The sequence below is a fragment of the Nilaparvata lugens genome, chromosome 13 (assembly GCF_014356525.2).
Source record: "Nilaparvata lugens isolate BPH chromosome 13, ASM1435652v1, whole genome shotgun sequence".
NCBI lineage: Eukaryota > Metazoa > Arthropoda > Insecta > Hemiptera > Delphacidae > Nilaparvata > Nilaparvata lugens.
This window is the reverse complement of record NC_052516.1, coordinates 12,472,005-12,497,004: the sequence shown is the minus strand read 5'-3', so window position 1 is coordinate 12,497,004 and position 25,000 is coordinate 12,472,005. Positions and strand designations below refer to the sequence as shown.

General features: G+C 33.6%; 1 protein-coding gene across 1 annotated transcript in view; it reads left to right on the top strand.

Moving 5' to 3' along the window:
- LOC111059010 (protocadherin-like wing polarity protein stan) overlaps positions 1-25,000 on the top strand; it is an 84,649-nt gene that overhangs the window by 15,504 nt on the left and 44,145 nt on the right. The window contains 8 exon segments of the mRNA XM_039439842.1: positions 386-530; positions 3,839-4,100; positions 8,821-9,018; positions 12,164-12,487; positions 13,302-13,402; positions 15,072-15,279; positions 20,065-20,360; positions 22,299-22,577. Coding sequence (XP_039295776.1) covers positions 386-530; positions 3,839-4,100; positions 8,821-9,018; positions 12,164-12,487; positions 13,302-13,402; positions 15,072-15,279; positions 20,065-20,360; positions 22,299-22,577 — 1,813 coding nt within the window.

The window sequence follows — 25,000 nt, the reverse complement described above, 5'->3', positions numbered from 1 at the left end:
ATAGAAAAATGTTCATGATGTGTTACATGCCACTTAAGCTCTGCTCAGATTTGTGACTTCACATAAAAAATAACAATAATAATAATAATAATAATGAAAATACTATTTATTTTATTAGACAAGTTTCTCGAGTGAATTTTTATGATTTTCTTATTAAATCGGTTCCTTTGTATCTTTATATTGCAGAGAAACTTCTAGATGTCCACTATTCCCGAGTGACTGCAATGGATAACTCGTTCCCTCCTTGTTCAGCCATTAAAACTGTTTTAGAAAACACTTATTTATGAAAATTCTATTCATTTTATTGGACAAGTTTCTTATCCAAGGTTTTTTGTGTGAATTTTTATGGTTTTCTAATCTGTTTCTGTGTGTTTTCACTTTGCAGAGAACTTCTAGATGTCCACTATTTCCGAGTGACTGCAATGGATAACTCGTTCCCTCCTCGTTCGGCCACCACAACTCTTCAAGTCAACGTTCTAGACGCCAACGATCATGCACCCATGTTCGAGGCTATCGGAGGCGAATACCAGGTAAGTTACAATAAAAAATAAATAAAGAAAAAGATAAATATTTCTAAAACAATATACAGGCAGACAGACGTTAATGGAAGCGAGATAGAATCTTATAAGTTAAATTATGTTGTGTATTATTCAGCTGAAATTATGTGTCGGCACTTAAAGGACAGTATATATGTGTGATAACTCACTATCTTCGTTCACGGAGGTAGTGAGTTATCACACACTGTCTTCTATGCGCCGACACATGACTTCAGCTGAATGATACACAACATATATAATTTATAAGTTTTATCATAGAGAAACAATAGCATAAGTAGATATCCCATAGTATAGGGCGTTTATGTCGCAACTTTTACTGTTATTTCAAGCCGATAGTTCATGTAATTCTTTCCCGTGAAGCTGTGTGACACTGGTAGTCTCTCTTATTGTGCCGTTCATACACTCTCACCCCAACAAAACAGTAAAATTCGACAATAATCAACAGTAATCGGCTTGAGATAACAGTAAACGCTAACAGTAACATAAACGCTCTATACCATGGGATATCTACTTACGCTATTGTTTCTCTATGGTTCTATCCTGCTCCCGTTAACACTTTAAAGCATCAGCTTTTGTAAATGATTGGAAAAATTACAGAAGTAGCATGCAATTAATTCCAGCTGACTATAAATGATATATCACTACATTTTTTTTCTTATGCACTTTCAATGTTATTTATGTATCCTGAAAAATGAAGGCAAAGCAGTGAGTTAATTTTGTTGTCCAACGAACTTGACCTGTAAAAAGGTTCGAAGAATACGTGTTCAAAATTTGAAGCTGATAGATATATTCTTTTCCTACAGTTACGTTGAAAAGTGGCCATTGCTGCACTGATTACAGAACGCAAAGAATCACTTTTCCGCTCTAGTGCGGGAAAAATTTTTCTGCACTCCAGATTTGCAACATGGCAACGCAAAATAATTAGTAGGTTATATGGAGCAACAGTGCAGCAAAATCAAAATGAAGTTGGTAACAGTGACTGCTGTGGCTGCTATAGTGAGCAGAGGTGCAACCAAGCACAACGCGCACATTATTAGTATTATATATTATAACCAAGGACAACATTTTTATTCAATTTGACAATAAATTAAGGTTTTTATCAACAATAAAATTACACAGAAAAACATTTGATGCATTTCAGGCAATTTTACTCATAAATTAACCACTTTTCATATTCAATGGTAACTGTAGGAAAAATTTAATGTGAAATACGTGCGCAAAGTTCCTCTGCTGCACTCAACAAACCATTCCGCCCTCGCCTACGGCTCGGGCGTAAACGTTTCTTTCGGTGCAGCAAACTGTTACTTTGCGCACTAGTTGCACAAATAACTATTCTTAAGTTATTGTCGAACTATTGTAGGTCCATATTTCCTGGACCATCTATTGACAATCACAACTATGAACACATTGAATTCATCTTTGAAACACAGATTCAACCTATCTATTTTTTTTTAATTCAACACTCTACTGATAGATATTAATACCTACCAATTGATTGAGAAGAATAATATGTTTTCGGAATAATGAATGCTGCATGACTAAGTACATACGAAGTCCGTATTGAGAATAATGAAAAAAAAAATGAAAATGAAATATTGTAAAATGAAAATATTGATTTTCGGATAAATTTCATGATTCACCAGATGAAGTCAAGTGTGACATTTAGAATAGAATAGAATAGTATACATTTTATTGATCAACAAATATATAGCATATGCATAGATCTCGTCACGTCGCTCAGGTACAGAGGAAAGTGATAGACATTTACATAGATGAAGTAACTTAGATAGGCTACGGTACAATATAAAACAATGTCAGATAACATAAAACAGCATAAGATAACATGGAAAAACTTTGCAATATCAAGACTACTTTACAATTAACTCATTATGTGGTAACAAATTCGCTGCTGAGGTATTCCTCTAATGTATAGAACACCCTAGTTTTTAGTAGCTCCTTCACTTTCTTCTTGAACATATCCTTTGGAAGGATATGTCATATACATCCCATATACATGAAATATATTGACTTTTTGGCGGTACGAAGTTCGCCGGGCAAGCTAGTTATAATATAGGAAACACTTATATATATTGTCAGATAAATTGACAACATGACAGACAAACAATTGACAAACAGACGGACAACGACTTTGGCCTTGAGTAAGTCAAAAGTAAGAACTTGCAAACGCTCTTTCAATAAGAGTGAGAATGACAAGGGTTGAATGAAAAAGACTAAGAAACTGTCAAAAAACCACTGATTTATTGATAATTAGAAAGACCGGTTTCGGTTACTACACCATAGTCAATCTATGATAAACTAAAACTAAATACAAGAGCAGCAGTATTTATACTAGTAGGCGAGTACTGCTATTGGTCGAGGGCATGAACACCTGCCATTGGCCTAGCTGGACAGTCTCCTCCCACTCAATGGTGTGACAAAATGGCGGCTTGAGCAACAGAATCGCCATGATAATAAAATTTACTTTCAGTACAAAATAAGAACCAAGAAAGCAAGTGTGAAAGATAATAAAACAAATATGTAAATGGAAAAACTATTGACTAATGTATGCTTACAATTTTATGATAAAACTAAATTCAAAATCAAATGTTCTGCAAAGTTCAACAAATAATCACAAGTTCACAGTTAAGGAGAATGTTGAGTTTCTGCATGTTAATAACAAAGGCAGATATCTGAATATTCTAGAGGCTTTAGAAATAACAAGAGTAATTAAGGAAAATTCCCAGTATAAGTTTAAATGACCAGATTCATTTCAACCAATACGACACTACGAATTTAGTTTTATCATGAAATTGTAAGCATACATTAGTCAATAGTTTTTTCCATTTACATATTTGTTTTATTATCTTTCACACTTGTTTTCTTGGTTTTTATTTTGTACTGAAAGTAAATTTTATTATCATGGCGATTCTGTTGCTCAAGCCGCCATTTTGTCACACCATTGAGTGGGAGGAGACTGTCCAGCTAGGCCAATGGCAGGCGTTCATGCCCTCGACCAATAGCAGTACTCGCCTACTAGTATGAATTCTGCTGCTCTTGTATTTAGTTTTAGTTTATCAGAGATTGACAATGGTGTAATAACCGAAACCGGTCTTTCCTAATTATCAATAAATCAGTGGTTTTTTGACAATTTCCTAGTCTTTTTCATTCAATATGAATAATTACCACATTATCAACTTCTCAACTACACAAAAAATGACAAGGGTCATTTGATTTTTCAGTTTTTACATCTGATTTGATTTTTCAATTTTTTTTTTGACAAGGCGTCAGTACGAGAATCAGTGCCCGTGGGCCAAACGGTGACCACAGTCCGGGCGACAGACAAGGACATAGGTCACAACTCCGAGGTGGAGTACAGCATCGTGAGTGTGGACGGTGGCGGCCTTGATGACTCCAAGGCATCGGCTGAGGTGTTCTCCCTGGATGCCCGCTCGGGCGTGATCACCACTCGGCTCCAGCTGGACCGCGAGAGGACTCAGGTGTACACCATCATTGTCCAGGCCCAGGATCAAGCCTTGCCTCCAGGTAAACTACACATTGTTATCATTCAAATACAATTCAATACTACAAGAATTTACCTATTTAGCTCTTGATCGAGAACAAAACGCCAAATTTCAATTTCAGGTAAATAAATCATAATTCACTATTTTACAATGCACTTACGGTTTGCTACAGTATTAATACTCTGTACTGTATGTGAATATTCTGCTATTGTGAAAATAATGAAGACTGAAAATTTTGTGAAGTGAACAACTACAAGACTCAACCTATTTCGGACTATGTGTGTAACCTTATCTAAATTTGGAAGAGGAATAGCACAAGGTTACCTTATTTTTTCTCTACCTATCATTTTTTTTAATGATGTACTTATTGTATGAATGAGATAAAATGAAAAAATCAATGAAGAATAAATAAAAGAAATAAAGTATCATCCAAATAATATTATCATTCAATCAATCATTCTTTATTGTTGTCATCGAACATTAAAAATAAAATAAACAAACGTCATGTGAAGCTAACATATCATGTACCATATATGTAAATAAATAGATAAATAATACAAACAATTTACTGTACCGCTAACATATACATAGCAATATGTATATAATACGGATGAAAATTACTAAGATATTGCATTTATTCAAATGCTAATTATTATTATTAAACTAAAATCCAAATTAAATGCTGTAAATCACCCCGAAGACTTCTGCTACTGCAAATATTGACAACAGGGTAAACAGCTAGATGGAAATTTGATTTTATTCTCGGGCTGACAAATATTTTTTTATAGTAGCGCTCATCGAATTTGCATCTAGCTGTTTACCCTGTTGTCAATATTTGCAATAGCATAAGTCTTTGAGGTGATTTACAGAATTTAATTGGGATTTTCGTTTAATAGTAATTAAAAATATATTTTAAACAGTCAGATTCTTACGTTTATATCAAATCACATCAGGTGTATACAATTATTGTGAAGGCTTGGGCCTGAGCGCTGTCTCTGGGTGAACTAGAGATTATTATTTATTTATTTATTTATTTATTTATTTATTTATTTATTTATTTATTATTTATTTATTTATTATTTATTTATTTATTATTTATTTTTTATTTATTTATTTATTTATTTATTTATTTATTTATTTATTTATTTATTTATTTATTTATTTATTATTTATTTATTTATTTATTTATTTATTTATTTATTTATTTATTTATTTATTATTTATTTATTTATTTATTTATTTATTTATTTATTTGAACAAAAAATTTAATAAATTATGATCATGGTTAGTAATTTTCAGGGTCGTTATAAATCAACCTAGCTCAATCGTAGATTGATTTGAAATAGGTTTTAACACCTAAGATGTTATAAACAAACGTCATGTGAAGTTTAGATCTAATGTACCATATTTTTGTAAATAAATAAATAAATAATACATAGCATTGCATATATAGAAAATTTACCTTACCGCTAACATCCTATACTATTATACGAGCAACTTCTGTTTATATGTTAAGATGTTTGGATGTTTAAGTTAGATGTTTATATATTTGTATTTCACCGGATCTCGAAAACGGCTCTAACAAAATTCAGAACTTAGTAGGTTTATAATATGAAGATTCGATTGCACTAGGTCTCATCCCTGGGAAAACTCGCTGAAGGACATTAAAAGGATAATTGTTATTCATCCTTGGGAGAGCAGATGATAATAATTATTTCGTCGTCTGTTGGTGATGGAAGTGAGTGAGCGAGTTCATCTGTGTTGGTCTGTGTCAAAATTATGACTCAGCTGTTGAACTTTTGTAATCATTCAATCAGGTAGCCTACTAAGTGCCGGTTGCAAAAAAGCCGGGTTATTCTCAATCCTGATTAATTCCAGTAGATCCATCTTTTTGAAATGGTCTTCTCTGATTTGGTTCACGTGAAGTTAATCAGGATTAAAATTTAACCGGCTTTTGTGCAACTGGGCCTTTGTGAGGGCAATTTTTGCATTCCTCTGGGAATTAATCTCAATTTACTGTGATTAGATTGAACATTTCTGTATGAATGTTATTATAATTTCTTCTTTCGTAATAAATTGTTTATGCTTTTGTACTCCAGAGCGAAGCTCGGTCCCCAATATTATACATAACAATATAAATATAATATTTTAAACAGTTTAATATTTTAAACGTTGATATCAAATCTCATCAGGTGTATACAATCATTGTACAGGCCCCAGCGCTGCCTCTAGGTAAACTATAGTGAGGTCCACGTTATAATGGTAGTGGAGAAAGATAGGAGAACAACGTTGCCGAACCTCTGTTTTGTCAATGCCTTCTTTAGACGGTAGCTGATACAGGTTTATTGATGTAATATCAACTGTTTATTCTCTTTTCAAATAATGAATTATTTTTTATTAAGCAGGAAATTGTATTTTTAATGATTTCATAATCAAGATTAAATATTTTGTTAATTAATTATATTTCTACATTGTTAGAAAAACAATCTGGCAACAGAGCAAAGCGAGAAAGAGATAGCGTTAAATGATAGACAAGGATAGCAATAATTGCTAATATTAAACACTACCATTATAACGTGGACCTCACTTTAGAGATTATTATTATGGGCTGTTATCCTCAGGGTTGTTATATACAAACTTAGTTCAATCGTAGATTGATTTGCTGTTGGTTTGAACCAGGTTTTTTTAACACCTAAAGGTGCGTACAGATATACGCGCCGCGAACATGAGCAATTCACTTTTAATCAGCTGATGCCAAGCTTTTTATAACTGTATCTTACCGTTCTGTAAAATACAGATATAGTCAGCTGATTAAAAGTGAATTGTTCATGTTCGCGGCGCGTATATCTGTACGCACATTAAGATCTTATATACTAAGCTCATACTGTGCGTAATGCATTCAACACAGTGAATGCCAAAACAGTAATATTAAAGTACGGACAGTAAAAAGTAGAAGTGAATAAATATAGTAAAAATACAGTAAGAGTACGGTACAGTGAAATACAGTAAGTACAGTATAAATAGTATGTATTCGACTGTAATCAGATTGAGTTATCAGTGAAATTTGGAACATAAACGACCAATAACATGGGATATCTTCATGGTTCCAGGCTCCCATAAATCATTATTGTATTATTTATCATTTTTGGGTGTTTTAGACACTCATTAATCATTATTGTATTATTATTAAACAAAAATCCAAATTAAATGCTGCAAATCACTTTGAAGACTTTTGCTACAGCAAATATTGATAGCAGGGTAAACAGCTAGATGGAAATTCGACTATATTTGCAGCATTTAATTTGGGTTTTCGTTTAATAATAATAATTAATTCATTCGATTTTGAATAATTGCAATATCTCAGTAAATAAATATTCATTACATTACATTTATTACATTCCTTAATCACAACATCAAATTAATGATTGGGAGAGAATCAACAGGATAAACCCAAAACTGTTCCTCTCCCTAATTTTGATAAAATAGTCCAAATGAGGTTATGAAAACAATTTTATAAAGATCACAAAAATTTACAGTCCAAATATACATTATACTAAAAATTTTGTATCTCGGTTGATCAGAAAGATGAAAATAAATAAATAAATAATCATTTTATTTGTTCAAGAGCCTTGGCTCATACTTATACATTTTCAATTCAAAAGTAACAATGGAAAAGTAATACTTTAAACAAACATGAATCCTCGAAATAAATAACAAATTACAACAATGAATCTTACAAGATGAATAATATTTAAGTTAACAGATGTAGACTAGATAGTTTGGATATTTCAACCCATGCAAATAGAAACATAAATTCTTGAAATAAATCAATAGTAACAACATAGCGACAATTAATCATACATAATCTTTAATATTAACAGATGTAGACTAGACAATATGGATATTTTAACACATGCAACCATAAAAGAAGGTAAATATTGTAAAAATAATTCCCCTGTTAATCCTGCGATCTCCCTAAATACCTTAGCCTGTTGCTTCTAAAATATAGTTACGCAATCTCAAAGCGTTCAACATGAATTTGTAAATGTCTCTAATTTTATTCAAGGAAACATTTGAAAGGAGAACCATTACTTTATCGTCGTCTTCTTCTTCTTTCAATCAGGGATTAGGCTATTGCCTGTTCCAACTCACATTCAGCTTGTAATTAGAATAAAAAATAATAATAAATAAAATCTATAAATTAATAACACCAATATAATCTAATGTAATATTATCATAAGCATCACTACAATCTACTGTTTTCATTTATAATAAATATAATGATCATTGCCATCTTTTCGTGGCCTGCCTATGTCTCTTTTGCCTACCGGTTTATACTTGAAAATTCTTTGAGGAAGCCTATCAGCTGACATTCGTTCCACATGCTCTTTCCATTGCTGACGATAAGATGCAACTCTCTCATTCAGGCAGAAGATATTCAGCTCTTCCCGTATATCCTCATTCCTGATGTGATCTCTTCTGTCACAGCCCTTAGTTCTGCGAAGAAATCTCATCTCAGCTGCCTGCACTTTACTCTCAAGTGGCTTTGATGTTACCCACGATTCACTACCATAGAGTAGTAGTGGAGCTGCCATTGTCTTAACTTTATCGTCGTGTTCAACAATATTATTCGTATACTCTGACAAGAACTGTTGCCTCAAATCAGAATACATAGGGCACCTGACTAGAAAATGATCTAGCAATATCTCAGTAATTTTCATTTGTACTTTTATGTGTTTCAGGCACCCGTAAATCTTCAACAGCCACGGTGGTAGTGAGGGTGCTGGATGACAACGATAACTACCCCCAGTTTGTGGAGAGGACATACACTGTGACCATCCCTGAGGACACCAACTGGAAGGACAACCCTGTGGTGGCCCAGGTCAAGGCCACCGACGCAGACGAGGGACAGAATGCTGCTATCAGATACGCCATCATCGGTAATCTATTATTTTCAGAGAAATATTAGAAAAAAAGAAACTTTATTTCGCCAAAATACAAAATCACTAGAAAATATTTCCAATTAGTAATACAATAATAATAATTTATGACAATAATCGTGCAACTTTCATTGGTTGGAAGTCCTTACACAAGTTTCACCTGGTCTCTCAGTGTAAAAGGGGGCTTCACTTCACCATCAATACGATTGTAATTTTTTCAAGTGTAATGTTTAAAAATGTACTTATCTATCTATCTATAATTTGCTACCAGGGCCCTATTGCATAATAAACTACAAACTAATAATACCAGTAGTTAGCTGTTCATTGAAAAGAAAAGTATTAAACTATTAGCTTGAATTTCAAAATACATCAGTGTTCAGATATAGTATATTATAAATAGAATTATAATACCCTTTGAAATTGATAAAAAAATTATAGAATAAGAATACAATGATAACTAAGTAATATCATACAGAAACAATAGCGTAAGTAGATATCCCATGGTATAGGCGTTTATGTCACAAGTTTTACTGTTATCCCAAGCCGATAGTTCACATAGTTCTTTCCCATGCAGCTGTGTGACGCTGGTAGTCTTTCAAATTGTGCCGTTCATACACTATCACCCCAACAAAACAGTAAAAATTGACAATAATCGACAGTAATCGGCTTGAGATAACAGTAAAAGTTGCGACATAAATTACCTATACCATGGGATATCTACTTACGCTATTGTTTCTTTATGGTAATATACTTCATTATAACTATTATTTAATTAATTTCAAAGGGTATTATAATTCTATTTTATAAAAACAAGAAAGTAACCCTGAATTTATACATTTCAAGAAGATATGGAACTACCAAGATAAGTATATTTACAACATTTACACTGAAACAGAGCTGTTAGTATATTTCAGGAAATTATTCATTCATTCATTTCATCCACTGACCACCTGTAAAAGGGATGTTAGGATTTCTCATGTCCCTAAAGCTGTGTTTACACCAAAGTTATAAACAAAATGTTAATAAAGTAATCTTTATATACTCTACTAGCCGTCAGGCTCGCTTCGCTCGCCATATCCGTCTAGCCAGAGGGCTCCGCCCCCTGGACCCTCGCTTCGCTCGCCTGCATTTTTCATTTGAGCATTTTTATCATATGTTCGGACCATCCAGTCGGGGGTCCAGACTAAACGTCTGGCTAAACGGATATGGCGAGCGAAGCGAGCCTGACGGCTAGTAATATAATATTCCCAGGATTGAAGTAGCAGTGCCCAATCAATTTTCGGCGATAAATGCATTTAAATTTCAACTTGGTGCAACCTAACAAGTCAATTCAACTTAATGCCAACCTGACAAAATTATTAATTTAGTTGCCAGTTAACAACTGTTTCGAAGAGGTACTCTACCTAGATTATAGTTCTATAGTAACATATAATATGGAAATTTCAATTATAATTAAGAGATTGGGAGAAGAAGAGTATACATGTTAAAAGACGAACTTTAAACCCTTAAAAACAACCCTTAGAGTTAAAATATTGCCAAAAGATTTGTTAGTGCGCCTCTAAAGGGCCAACTGAACATACCTACCAAATTTGAACGTTTTGGTTCGGTAGATTTTTAGTTATGCGAGTGAGTGAGTGAGTGAGTGAGTCAGTCAGTCAGTCAGTGAGTGAGTGCCATTTCGCTTTTATATATATAGATTAGATTGAAAGGTACTTGACAAACACAATCATATGTTCATCATGTGTATGATAAGTCATGTTCAATCTAATAGAATCTTTAAGGATTAAGTTATTAACATTTTGTTAATAACTTAGGTGTAAACGCAGCTTAACAATCATGGAATTATTCTATTATCTACCATCTCGAGGTTCATAGTGCTCTTTGAACTCCTGAACAGTGTAAGCACACCAACTCTTTTTTCAATTGAATTCAAACATTTTTACAGGTCATTTCCTACAATGTGGTGCTTGTTAATGGACGCTATATTATTCATATAACAATACCCACGTTATAATGGTAGTGGAGTAAGATGAAAGAGCAGAGGATAGCTGACCAGTATAACATAATTAAGTTTGTTTTTAGAACAGAACAGTCACAAACACGATATTTGGAAAGAGAAACAGAGCCGGAATTAACACTAAACAATCCGAAAGTTTCAATAATATTGAAATAAACTTGAAAATTTTGAGCAGAAAAATTAAAACTACTATCACTGTAACTATTAGCTGATTAAATGAGCTTTTCGGACCTTTCTCAAAATTATTTTTTTAATATGTGAATCTTCTCTATTTAAGTGGTAATAATGTGAATTATCTGTTCTATTTTTGGTTTTGAATCATCTAAATTTGAAAACCTACTTTGTGAAAATATTTGAGGACTGAAAATGTTGTGGAATGAACAACTACAAGACTCAACCTATTTCGGACTATGTGTAACCTTATCTAAATTTGGGAGAGGAATAGCATTACCTTATTTTTCCTCTCCCTATCATTTTGATAATGTACTTATTGTATAAATGAATTAAGAATTTGGGAAAGGAACAGTTTTGGGCTTTAAGCCTGATGTTCCTTTCTCAACCATTCATAGTTGAGAATGATATTGTATGTATCAATGCTTAAATAAACTAATAGTTCTGTGAATAGTAGACCTCACGCAGTATTCTCATCCACAAGTACCTGATTGAAACTATAGACCTTATGGAAATACAGCAATAGACTGGCTTCTACACACATCTGTGTAATCACTTGTCAGCTGATTATGATGAATAATTCTATAGTCTGATTTTTGCTCTAATATTGGCGTATGAAGGAGGCTCCTTTTCCATTTATATTATCCTTGAAATGCAAAATTTCCAAAAACCTTGTATATACGTCGACGTGCAATTAAAAAAGGAACATACCTGTCAAATTCATGAAAATCTATTACCGCGTTTCGCCGTATATGCGCAACATAAAAACATATAAACATATGAACATTTAAACATTTAAACATTAAGAGAAATGCCAAACCTTCGACTTGAATCTTAGACCTCACTTCGCTCGGTCAATAAATATGGTATTGTCTCATTATGGATAAATATCAGTACACCTCACCAAAACAAGTACCTTTTCTTCCAGTAATTCCTTTTTTTTTTCGTTTCTGACAGGAGGCAACGTTCAAGGTCAATTCTCCATAGACAGCCAATCGGGCGAGGTCAGCCTGGTGAAACCTCTAGACTTTGAGAGCATGCGCAGTTATCGCATCACAATTCGCGCGCAGGATGGCGGCAGCCCATCCAGGTCCAACACCACGCAGCTGTTGCTTAACATTGCCGACGTCAACGACAACACGCCCCGTTTCTACACGTCGCTGTTCCAGGAGTCCGTAATGGAGTCGGTGCCCACAGGATACAGTATAGTCAGGGTGCAGGCATATGACGCGGATGAAGGAGAGAATGCTGTTATTAAGTACTCAATCAAGCCTAATACAGGTATAGTCTGACAAAATTAATCTTCTTCTTCTTCTTCTTCTTCTTCTTCTTCTTCTCCTTCTCATACTTCTCCTCGTTCTTCTTCAATTGCTCTTTTTAAATTATTTTTCTTATTCTCTAGTCGTCTTCAGCTTCGTCTTCTTCTCTTCCTCTTTCACCACCTCCTCCTCCTCCTCATCCTCATCCTCATCCTCATCCTTTTCCTTCTCCACCTGTCATGTGTTTTTACTTCCTTTATGTCAATAATTCTTCAAAATCTGGTATTGCTTTTTTCTTCTTCATCCTCCTCCTCCTACGTTATCATTGTATTTTCTTCTTCCGTTCTGTCTATACTTCTTGCTTAGAACTATTATTTATTATTAAAACACATTCAAAACAAGACAAAACAAAATAACAGAGAATTACAAAACAAATAAAATACAATAAAATGTTACAAATATAAAAAAACCTTGGGCTTTGTGGTTGGGTGTGTTGGAGAAGAGAAAAAAAGAGAGGAAGATACCTTAGCCAACTATGGTTTTCCATGTAATAGGCAGGCAAAGAAGAGAAGAGAGAAGTGATGAGGAAAAAAGGGAAGGGATAAATGGGGGGAAGGAAAAAACAGTGGAATAGGTAAGCAAAATAAAGGTAAGCGAGTCCACTGAAAAATGAAAAAAACTATGCTGGAGCAGAAATCTCGAGTCATATATCTAAATGGAAGACATCATTCTCTCTTCTCTTTCTCCATTTTCTCTTGCTCCTTTCTCTATACTTAGCTTCTTCAGTAAATTTTTTGTGCAATTTCCTTTAATCCTATTATTTTTCTGTTTTACAGGTAGCACAGCCGATCTGCCAATAACAGTGGATAGCGATACAGGGTGGCTTCACACTAACCGAGCTCTTGATCGAGAACAAAACGCCAAATTTCAATTTCAGGTAAATAAATCATAATTCATTATTTTACAATGCACTACGGTTTGCTACAGTATTAATAATCTGTATTGTATGTGAATATTCTGCTATTGTGAAAATAATGAAGACTGAACATTTTGTGAAGTGAACAACTACAAGACTCAACCTATTTCGGACTATGTGTAACTCTATCTAAATTTGGGAGAGAAATAACACAAGGTTATTTTTTTTCTCCCTGTAATTTTGATGATGTACTTATTGTATCATTCAATAAAGAATAAAGAATAATAATTATTTATAATATCATGAATAAGGATATCATTTCGTTATTATATCTAATTAAATAAATCAACATTTCCTAAATTTTATGTATGTATCATAGTTCAAGTGCTGTAGCATATACTTATATTTATTTTTTGTAAAGCTTTTTTGTATTTTATTTTGGCAAATAAATTCATTCATTAAAAAATCGTCTATCATGTGGTTAGAGGAAAAGTTTAGCACTGAAAAAACAACACATTTATTCAATAAATTTCAAGGAAGTGGTTTAGTAATTTTCATTTTTCTAATATTAATCCAGTTTTAGTAATACTGCTTGTTACTATTCTAAATTGAAATGTTGTTACTTTGTGTTGTAACTTTATCGTCCCTAACTACTGTCATAAAGAAAACAAAACATAAGAATTCGACTGAGTCATTGTCAATATTGTAGAACCGTTCCATAATTGAATAAAAACACACATATTATGTTGTCAAATTCTACACAGTTTTATTTGGTACACGACCATGGTTTTCTTGACCAGTCCAGTCAACTTGAAAATATGACCGGTGTGGTCACGAAACCATGGTCGATAAAATTGTTTAGAATTTGACAAAATATTTGTGTTTTTTGAAGCATCTAAATTTAAAAAATTTACTTTGTGAAAATGATTAAGAACTGAAAATTTTGTGAAGTGAACAACTGCAAGACTTAACCTATTTCGGACAATGTGTAACCTTTTCTAAGTTTGGGAGAGGAATAGCACAAGGTTACCTTATTTTCCTCTCCCTAACCTTTTTATGATGCACTTATTTTATTAATCAATAAAGAATAAAGAATAAGAAGATATCCCATGGTATAGGGCGTTTATGTCACAACTTTTACTGTTATCTCAAGCCCATAGTCAACGTAGTTCTTTCCCGTGATGCTGTGTGACGCTGGTAGTCTCTCATATTGTGCCGTTCATACATTCTCACCCCGCCAAAACATTAAAAATCGACAGTAATCGGCTTGAGATAACAGTAAAAGTTGCGACATAATCACCCTATACCATGGGATATCTACTTATGCTATTGTTTCTCTATGCTACTATTATAAAGAGAACAAAACATTAAGCCACGTTTACACCAAAGTTTTTAACAAAATGTTGATAACTTAATCCTTATAGATCCCATTGGATTGAACGGAGGTGGACAAACACATATGATCATCATGTGTATGATAAGTTATATTCAATCTAATAGAATCTGTAAGGATTGAGTTATTAACATTTTGTTAATAACTTTGGTGTAAACACAGCTCTAGTCTTTCAAGAGTAGATTGCGATAAAAGAAGATATCCCATGATGTAGGGCGTTCATGTTCAAAATTTCATTTTACACAAAAAAATTGTTAGTTTTTTTTGTGGAAATTGTAAACTTTGTGTGTTTTTCAGGTTCTAGCAATAGATGGAGGGACTCCCGCACGCACAGCGACGGCTAGCGTGGTGGTGACAGTCCAGGATGTGAACGACAACGATCCACAGTTCAACCCAAAACAGTATGAGGCGGTGGTGAGGGAAGATGACACCCCAGGCACCCCTGTCGCCAATGTAGTTGCCACTGATCCTGATGAGAACCCCCGTCTTCATTACGAGATCACAGGTTAGTCAACGATTGAATGAAAAAGACTCAGGCCCGGTTGCACAACAGCCGGTTAAATTTTAACCGTGATTAATTTTATGAGAACCAATCAGAGAAGGCCTTTTTGAAAAGACGGCTTCTTTGATTGGTTCTCGTGGAATTAATCACGGTTAAAATTTAACCGGCTGTTGTGCAACCGGCACTAAGAAATTGTCAAACACAAAAAGCTCAACTACACAAAAAGTTAGTCAACGAATCTATGCAAGTAATTATTCATAAATTTATTTATTTGTTATTTTACAAAGGCGACTTTCTAGAAGTATTTTTAGCCTAGGTGATGATGATGATTATGGATGAATAATAATACAATGAAGGTAGAGTTATGAATGAATAAAAATTATAGGTTATGCTATCCACTTGAATTGATTGAGTCCACTTATATAAATCTACTTATAGTCAGGTCCACGTTATAATGGCAGTAAAGAAAGATAGGATAACAACGTTGCCGATCCTCTGTCTTGTCAATGCCTTCTATAGACGGTAGATGATACAGGTTTAGTGATGTAATATTAACTGTTCAATTAATTATGGAAAATATCTATAGTACTGATGGTATACTAGTAGTTCCGTGAACAGTAAACCTCACGCAATATTCTCATCCACATGTACCTGATTGAAACTATAGACCTTATGGAAATACAGCAATAGACTGGCTTCTCCACACATCTGTGTAATCACTTGTCAGCTGTTGTATAATGAATAATTCTATAGTATGATTTTTACTCTAATATTGGCGTATGAAGGAGGCTCCTTTTTCCTTTTATATTATCCTTGAAATGCAAAATTTCCAAAAACCTTGTATATACGTCGACGTGCAATTCAAAAAGGAACATACCTGTCAAATATCATGAAAATCTATTGCCGCGTTTCGCCGTAAATGCGCAACATATAAACATATGAGCATTTAAACATTAAGAGAAATGCCAAACCGTCGACTCGAATCTTAGACCTCACTTCGCTCGGTCAATAGATCTACTTATAGTGAGGTCCACGTTATAATGGCAGTGGGGAAAAATACGAGAACAACGTTGCTGATCCTCTGTCTTGTCAATGCCTTCTATAGACGGTAGCTGATACAGGTTTAGTGATGTAATATTTTACTGTTCAATTAATTATGGAATATATCTATACTGATGGTATATAATATTATTATAATGTACAATAGTATTGTACTGATCCAGCTATTTAAAAATCGGTTTATAAATTATTATAGTTTAATACCAATTTTTCTTACCATTATATGATACCTCTAAGCTTTATATAATACAGTATAATTAATGAACAATTGGTGTTAATCATTCCATTAATATTTATCATGTGGAAACACTGAGTAAAAACGCTTGAAAATTGTGTTAACACTCCTTGAACAGTCATGAATTAGCCAATGTATAGTGAAGTCCACGTTATAATGGCAGTAGAGAAAGATAGGAGAAGAGCGTTGCTGATCCTCTGTCTTGTCAATGCCTTCTATAGACGGTAGCTGATACAGGTTTATTAATGTAATATTAACAGTTCATTCTTGTTTAAAATAATCAATTATATTTTATCAAGTAAGAATTGATATTTTTCAGTGATTTCATAATGAATTTTCATGATTAAGATGAAATATTTTGTTAATCAATTGTTGTTCAATTATTTGTTAATCGGTTTGTTGAAACACGATCTGGCAACAGAGCAAATCGAGAAAGAGATAGCGCTATCCGCTTTGTTGAATGATAGACAAGGATAGCGCTACCATTGCTAATCAAACACTGCCATTATAACGTGGACATCACTATAGATTTGTATTTTTTGTACGAGATCACAGGTGGTTAACAACTCACATTAGGCTGTTTCATTAATAAATCATTCTAAATAGGCTAGTTGATTGTTTAGGGTCACTTTCTCCAGCACAAAAAAGTTCAACGCAATCAATGATTGAACCAACTTTTTTTTTCTTATTGAAAGTAATGTTTTCAAACATTTTTTTGACAATTCTCATACTCTGTACTCTGTTAAGAGTCTCTGGGAAGATATTAAAAACAAAACAAACAAAACTTTAAAGGAAGCGACACTTTTTTTCAAATCAAAATTTTCATCCACAATACAAACAGTTGAGGTTCCTGCCAAACCCAAAGGTTTTTCGGCGGGTGCCCAGTTACAGAAAAAAATGAGTTACAAAACATAAATAAACTTAGACAAAATAAATATTAACCCACTTTATAAATCACTCCAAAAACTGTCATAGGATATGATAGACCTTGAGGTAGAAGGGATATTGGCAGACCTCTTAAAAGAAGACGGTAAGTGAAGTGGTTATACAGGTTTTATAGGTTTATGTTCCGCCTCTATCAGACAATCTTAATGACCTCCGAAATCGGATCACATTCGGATCGCTGCGGTTGCACAAGTTACGCCTGATATGCTGGTACGAGTGTGGCAAGAAATCAATTATTTACTTATACATTGATAGTTACAATATCATTCTCAAGTATGAATGATTGGGAAAGAAACAAAAAAACAGGCTTAAAGCCCCAAACTGTTCCTTTCTCAAATTTATTATCGGTGGGATGTATGTCGCATTACCAACGGCTGTCACATCCAACCAAAATAACACCTACACCTCAAACTTGAAGTGTTTCGTAACAAAATGACAGCTTTTTCAATTCTGTAAAGTAATTTAAATAAATGTGATTTCAAAGTTGTAAAGTCAAAGTCGGTCCCGGCTGCCTAAAAAGCAGTCGTTAGGTCATGTCAGAGGCCCTGAAATTGATCAGTTGCGACCTGAAAACTCTGACACCAGACCTGAGCCAGCCAGGTCACTCGATATTATTAATATTATTATTATTAATAAGAAAATTTTAATAGATTCTCACTTCATGTATGATAGATATAAGATGATATATGTATAATGATTAATTCAATTTGTGAAACTTATCATTCATGTAATGTGAGAGAAATCTGAATAAAAAAAAAGTCAAACTTATATGATTCAGTGAGAAAAAACCTTTAAATTGAGGTGAATAATGGAGTTGAGTATTCAATTTGAATGGATTTAAGAAGTACGATAAAAATGTTCTTACTTTACAAGAAATTAGTTTAATTAATTCAAATTATTGTTTTTCAGTAGTTTTCAAGAGATGTTGTAACATTCTTGTTGTTTTTAAGCTGCGTTTACACCAAAGTTATTAAAAAAATGTTTATTTTTCCGTCCTTATAGATTCTATTAGATTGGACATAACTTATCATACACATGATGTGCATATGTGTTTGTCAAGCTCCGTTTAATCTAATAGAATCTATAAGGACGGAAAATAAACCTTTTTTTTGATAACTTTGGTGTGTCAAGCTGTTTGATAACATATGTGTTTGTCAAGCTTCGTTTAATCCAATAGAATTTATAAGGACGGAAAATAAACATTTTTTTTGATAACTTTGGTGTGAACACAACTTTATTTTCGTTTTATTGAGGAAGGTTCATTTATTTTCAAATTTTAATGTCAAATGAAATATATATTTTAATCTCTCAACTTGAATAATGATTTTCTTTAGTAAACTATTATCAACTCTATTGAATCAGGCTTATTTTATACTACAGTAAGGTCCACGTTATAATGACAGTATTTGATCAACTTTGGTTTTGCTATCCTTGTCTATCATTCGACAAAAGCCGGTTGTACTATCCTTTTCTAGGTACACTACGATGACAATTATGTTTTTGACAGTGTAGAAATATAATTAATTAATGCAGAGAATTGGTATCGCTATTCTTCTATCTTTATCCACTGCCATTATAACGTGGACTACACTATAGCAGGTAACACATGCTCCGTAAAGGTATATTTTGGAACTTGACAAACTGAAAACTTGACGTAATGAAATCTTGAAGGATTGAAAATATGCCTATAACCATCCTCGGTTAATCAAAAATGTATATGCAAAATTTCAAGTTAAATCAGTTGAGTAGTTGAGACGTGATGATGCGTCAAACATAATTTTCCTATCCCGTTCGTGTATAAACCAGTTCTTTCCTTTATTATAGTATAGATAAGTTCTTCAACTATTCAAATCTTGTTTAGAAACCTTCATCAACTTAATGCCAACCTGACAAAATTGGACTAGTTATTAATAATTTAGTTACCATTTTTTCCTTATGTTTTGAAGAGGTTGTCTTTCTAGATTATTTAGAGTTCTATCTAACATATGTATGTACGTTTCAATTACAATATATTCATGTCCCATGGATGAAATTTGAACATTAATTCTGAAAAATTAGAAGGAAAATTGACATTAGGTCTTCAAGGTGCCAGAGATTAATATTTTTAGAATATATGTGCTAAATTTAAAGATTTGAATCATTCCCGTTTTTCCGGTATGCAATCCACAAGTTGACAAGTTGACAAGTTGACCTTGGTAGAGAGTTAGTGGGAAGGATATTTTGGATATTCTTTCCGAAGAATGGACATTGATATGTCCAAAGCTCCGCCAATTTATGTAGATGCATAACAATATTATCTTCAGTTGTTACAAATTGCTTTTTTCGTATCATATACAGTTCAATAATAATTTTCTTAGTCTATATTATGTAAATTCATCTATAATTTTGCTGTATTGTAAGCTATTTTATTTTGTAAGTGTATAAGCCAGTATATATTGTAATCTACATAAATAAAGTACTCAATCAATCAATTATATAGATAAATTAGAGGTTAGATACATGAATTCGTATAGTGCCCCAATTTTCTAATTTCTCTGTTTGTTTTTTAGGAGGAAACACGCGCGGCCGCTTCGCCATCACGACCCAAAATGGCCGCGGTCTGGTGACCATCTCTCAACCCCTGGACTACAAACAGGAGAAGCGTTTCATCCTCCTAATTCGGGCGACGGACTCGGGAGGGCGCTACGACACGGCAACACTGTACGTGAACGTGACCGATGCCAACAACTTCGCACCTGTGTTCGACAATGCGCCCTATGCAACCCAGGTGCAGGAGGATGCACCAATTGGCACCACTGTACTAATAGTGGTCGCTAGTGACGGGGATGTCGGCGAAAATGCCCATGTAAGTTATTTTATTGATTTATTAGTTATAACTTTTTGTGTAGTTGAGAAGTTGATATTGTGGTAATTATTCATATTGAATGAAAAAGACTAAGAAATTGTCAAAAAACCACTGATTTATTGATAATTAGAAAGACCGGTTTCGGTTATTACACCATTGTCAATCTCTGATAAACATTTATAATCGTTTATCAGATATTGACAATGGTGTAATAACCGAAACCGGTCTTTCTAATTATCAATAAATCAGTGGTTTTTTGACAATTTCTTAGTCTTTTTCATTCAATATTTATAATCGTTTATCAGATATTGACAATGGTGTAATAACCGAAACCGGTCTTTCTAATTATCAATAAATCAGTGGTTTTTTGACAATTTCTTAGTCTTTTTCATTCAATATTTATAATCGTTTATCAGATATTGACAATGGTGTAATAACCGAAACCGGTCTTTCTAATTATCAATAAATCAGTGGTTTTTTTGACAATTTCTTAGTCTTTTTCATTCAATATTAGTTATAATTTACAAAGCAAGCACCTCAATTAAGCCCTGCACACACACACATCGATTTTTGTTGGTACGATATTTTGTCGTCCTTATGAATTCTATCAGATTAAACGGAGCTTGACAAACATCATGTGTTTGAAAACATCTGTTTAATCTAATAGAATTTATAAGGACGGCAAAATATCGTACGAACAAAAATCGATGTGTGTGTAGCTAGCCTTATTGTGCTTACCATTAACAGAAATTAAAAATCTATTGCATGTTCAACGAAAAATCCTTAATCTAGGAGTAAAAATTGACAAAGTAGATATGACAACTATATTGTTAGGAACAAGAAGACGACAACAGGAGTCAGAAGAAGAAGAAGAAGAAGAAGAAGAAGAAGAAGAAGAAGAAGAAGAAGAAGAAGAAGAAGAAGAAGAAGAAGAAGAAGAAGAAGAAGAAGAAGAAGAAGAAGAAGAAGAAGAAGAAGAAGAAGAAGAAGAAGAAGAGAAGAAGAAGAAGAAGAAGAAGAAGAAGAAGAAGAAGAAGAAGAAGAAGAAGAAGAAGAAGAAGAAGAAGAAGAAGAGAAGAAGAAGAAGAAGAAGAAGAAGAAGAAGAAGAAGATGACAGAAAGAGAAGAACAAAAAAGAAAAGGAAGAAGTCGACAGGAGAGGACAAGAAGAAAAATAGAAGAGGTAGAAGAAAACGACTGTCGAAGAAGACGACGGCAGAAGAAAAAGTAGTAGAAGAAGATAGAGGAGAAGGAAAAGAAGGATAAACATAAGGGGAGAAGAGAAGAGAAGAGAAGAGAAGAAAGGGGATGAGAAGAAGAAGTGAGGAACAAAACATGAGTGTAAGACAGAATAAAAGAAAAAGGTGGAGAAGTGAAAGAAGAAAAAGAAATAAAAACCACTTTTTTGGACTCAGGGGACCTTGAAACGTATAGACATTTAGAAATCGGGGTACCTTAATTTTTTTCGGAAAGCAATACTTTCCTTACCTATGGTAATAGAGCAAGGAAAGTAATACAGAGGAAGTACAAATAAATATCATTCTACTCTGAGGGCCGTTTGCACAGTGAAAGCTTAAACTGAATTCAATCAGCTGTTGGCTTAAACTCAAAATGAATCACATTATAACAAATGAATATAGATTAACTTGATATAGATTTAATCCAGTTTAAGATGAAATTTAGTTAAAATTGGCACTCTGTAAACGGCACTAAGATGTGTTATGCGTAAAGTATTATTTAAGCTTAATTATCTAAATTTGATTGGTTCTTCCAATTTTAATGTAGCTTTTTCCACCGAATAATTAATTTCTCTTCCGGCACTAAGATGTGTTATGCGTAAAGTATTTAAGCGTAATTATTATCTAAATCGATTGGTTCTTTTAATTTTAAATGTAGCTTTTTTCACAGAATTATCTAAATTTGTTACTTTTTGCACAGATAATCTACTCGCTAACCTCCACCCTTGGTGAATCGGAAGACTTCACTATAAACCCGCAGACGGGAGCGATCACGACGCTGAAAGCCCTGGACCGCGAAAAGCAGTCCGGTTACCTGTTGACCGTGACCGCACGCGACAACGGCACGCCGCCGCTCACCGACACGACCGACGTCGAGATATCGGTCGCAGACGTCAACGATAACGCCCCGACATTTCTCAACAACGGATACACGGGGTCTGTGCCTGAAGACGCGTTAGTTGGCACCAGTGTATTACAGGTTAGTAGATGACAGCGTTCACACTGGGGGGATGATTTTGAGATTTTATGTTGTATGTTGGTAGATGAAGGTCTTCACACATGGCTGTGGTGTTGGTTGGATAGTTCACAGAAGGCCGATTTCTGGTGATGCTTTTGGTGAATATTTCGAAATAGATTGGAGTCAATGAATTTCAATGAAAAATTTTTCATAATTCAATGAGGTACCTGCTTGAGATTTTTATCACTATTGACAAATCCGATGTTCTTGAATATTATCTTATGTTTTAAGATTGTTTTGACTAGCTAGGCTATTAGGAATTCGACGTATTTATTTCTTTTGTATAATTCTGGACTTTTGTATAACTGACTTTCTTTTAACTTATATGACGTTTGTTTTTAACATTATTGTAATGTTTTACAACAATAAAGAATGATTTGATTTTGTGGTAAGGGTTAGTCGATAGGGCTGTTCAAATTCAGACCCAATTTTCGAAAAATGTGTTTATTGGTTTCATAAAAAGCAGTTCACACAAAGAGGTTTTGATATTTTTGAAACCCCAAATTATGGTTGCATCTGTCAAAATAAAAATAGAGGAAAGTTTAAAGATTTTTTTTTCTCACAATAATCAAATAATAAATTTATTCTCATATAGTGAGGTCCACGTTATAATGACAGTGTAGGAAGATAGGAAAAAAGGGTTGCCAGATCTCAGCCTTGCCACCCAAACAGCTGATACTGGTATATCTCATCAATTCAACTGTTCATTATTGTTGAAAATAGTTAATCATATTTTATTTGTCAAGAAAATATATTTTTTAAAGATGTGATAATAAATTTTCATGATTGAGATAAAATATTTTGTCAATTAGTTGAATTTTTACATTGTTGATAGACGATGTGGCAGCATCGCAATGCGTGAAAGAGATAGCGCCATCTGCTTTGTTGAACGATAGACAAGGATAGCAACACGATTGCAAATCACACACTGCCATTATAACGTAGACCTCACTATAGTAAATAATACTGAATATTTTCTAAGAGATTTAGCTTCTACTCAACTGTCGGAATAATCACTAAAATAGTACGATCTCAAACTTCTTCACGATTCATAAACTTCGATCATTTTTCTGATCATTTTCAACGTTCCATTGACAAATAAACTTGTTTATTCTATTATCCTTTTTGTAACTATGTAGTCAGAAAATCTCATGACCTGCAGCTCTAGAATTGAAGACGTATTTTTCTCATTCCACTTATTTTCACAGTGATATTCTCTACCTTCAGCATTATTTATGGTATCAATAGAGATTTTTATTTATTTTTATTTTATTTATTTACAATGCAAATGACACCTAAGTAATAACATTGAAAGATGAAATAATAAGGTAGTCCTTGTGCTATTTTTCTTCCAAATTTATAGGTGACAAAGTCCAAGATAAGGTTAGAATTTTAATTGATTTAATTTAATCTAGAAGTATTTTTTTAATTTGAAAATGATTTTTGTGTGTTTTGAATTGTAAATTGAGTGGGTAACTCAAGAATGTTGAAGTGACACATAACCTATAGCTACATTTGGAGTGTTGTATAAATTAGAATTGGAACCGTTTTGGGCTTATAAGCCTGTCGTACTTTTCTGTAAGTTGTGTAATTCTGAATGAATGGGTATTTTCAGTTGTTTCGACCTGTAGTACTTACTAATGAACTAGAGGATGATGAGTGAAATTATAGTTAATTAATTTCATTTGGGTGTTCCACCAGTCTCACATTTATTAATAACTAGCTGGCCCGGCGAACTTCGTACCGCCAAATAGTTTAATGCATCTCACGACAAACTTTAGCTGGATGCACACCTGAGGAGGCGCGATGCGGCATTTTATTTATATAGATAATTTTCAAACTGCAAAATAAATAATTTACTAAAAATAAATTAATTCTGAACACTGAAAACAGCACACTTATACAGCACTTTAGTGCATGTAAGTCTTTAACCTGAGGCCGCACTGCTGGATGGTTACACACACACAACAGTCATTTTGTTTTTAGTCGGGGCGTTTAGAATAAAATACATGGGCGGTTATGGAGCAGCACACACTCTTGTCTACTATCTACCGATAGTAGATTATGATTATAACAGCTGATTTTTATTTCTGTGTGTGGCCAGCTCACAAATCTTCTCCTATAAGGATTACATGTAAACTTTGGAGGACCGTAGGAAAGAGCCCTGGAGTCGGATTATAAATTTGATAGGCCATTAACCTGGTCCTGAACATAACGAACACAAACTGAAAAAATCTGGTGTGGCGCACTCACACAACTTTCCTTGCCGTTATGAAAATTGATCACCTGACGCGAGTGTTCCCGCGCATCTCAAGTCTACTATTCAAAGATTTGAGCCAGCTGGTGACAGGGCAATAACGCTGGAGACACACATGAGGTCTGCT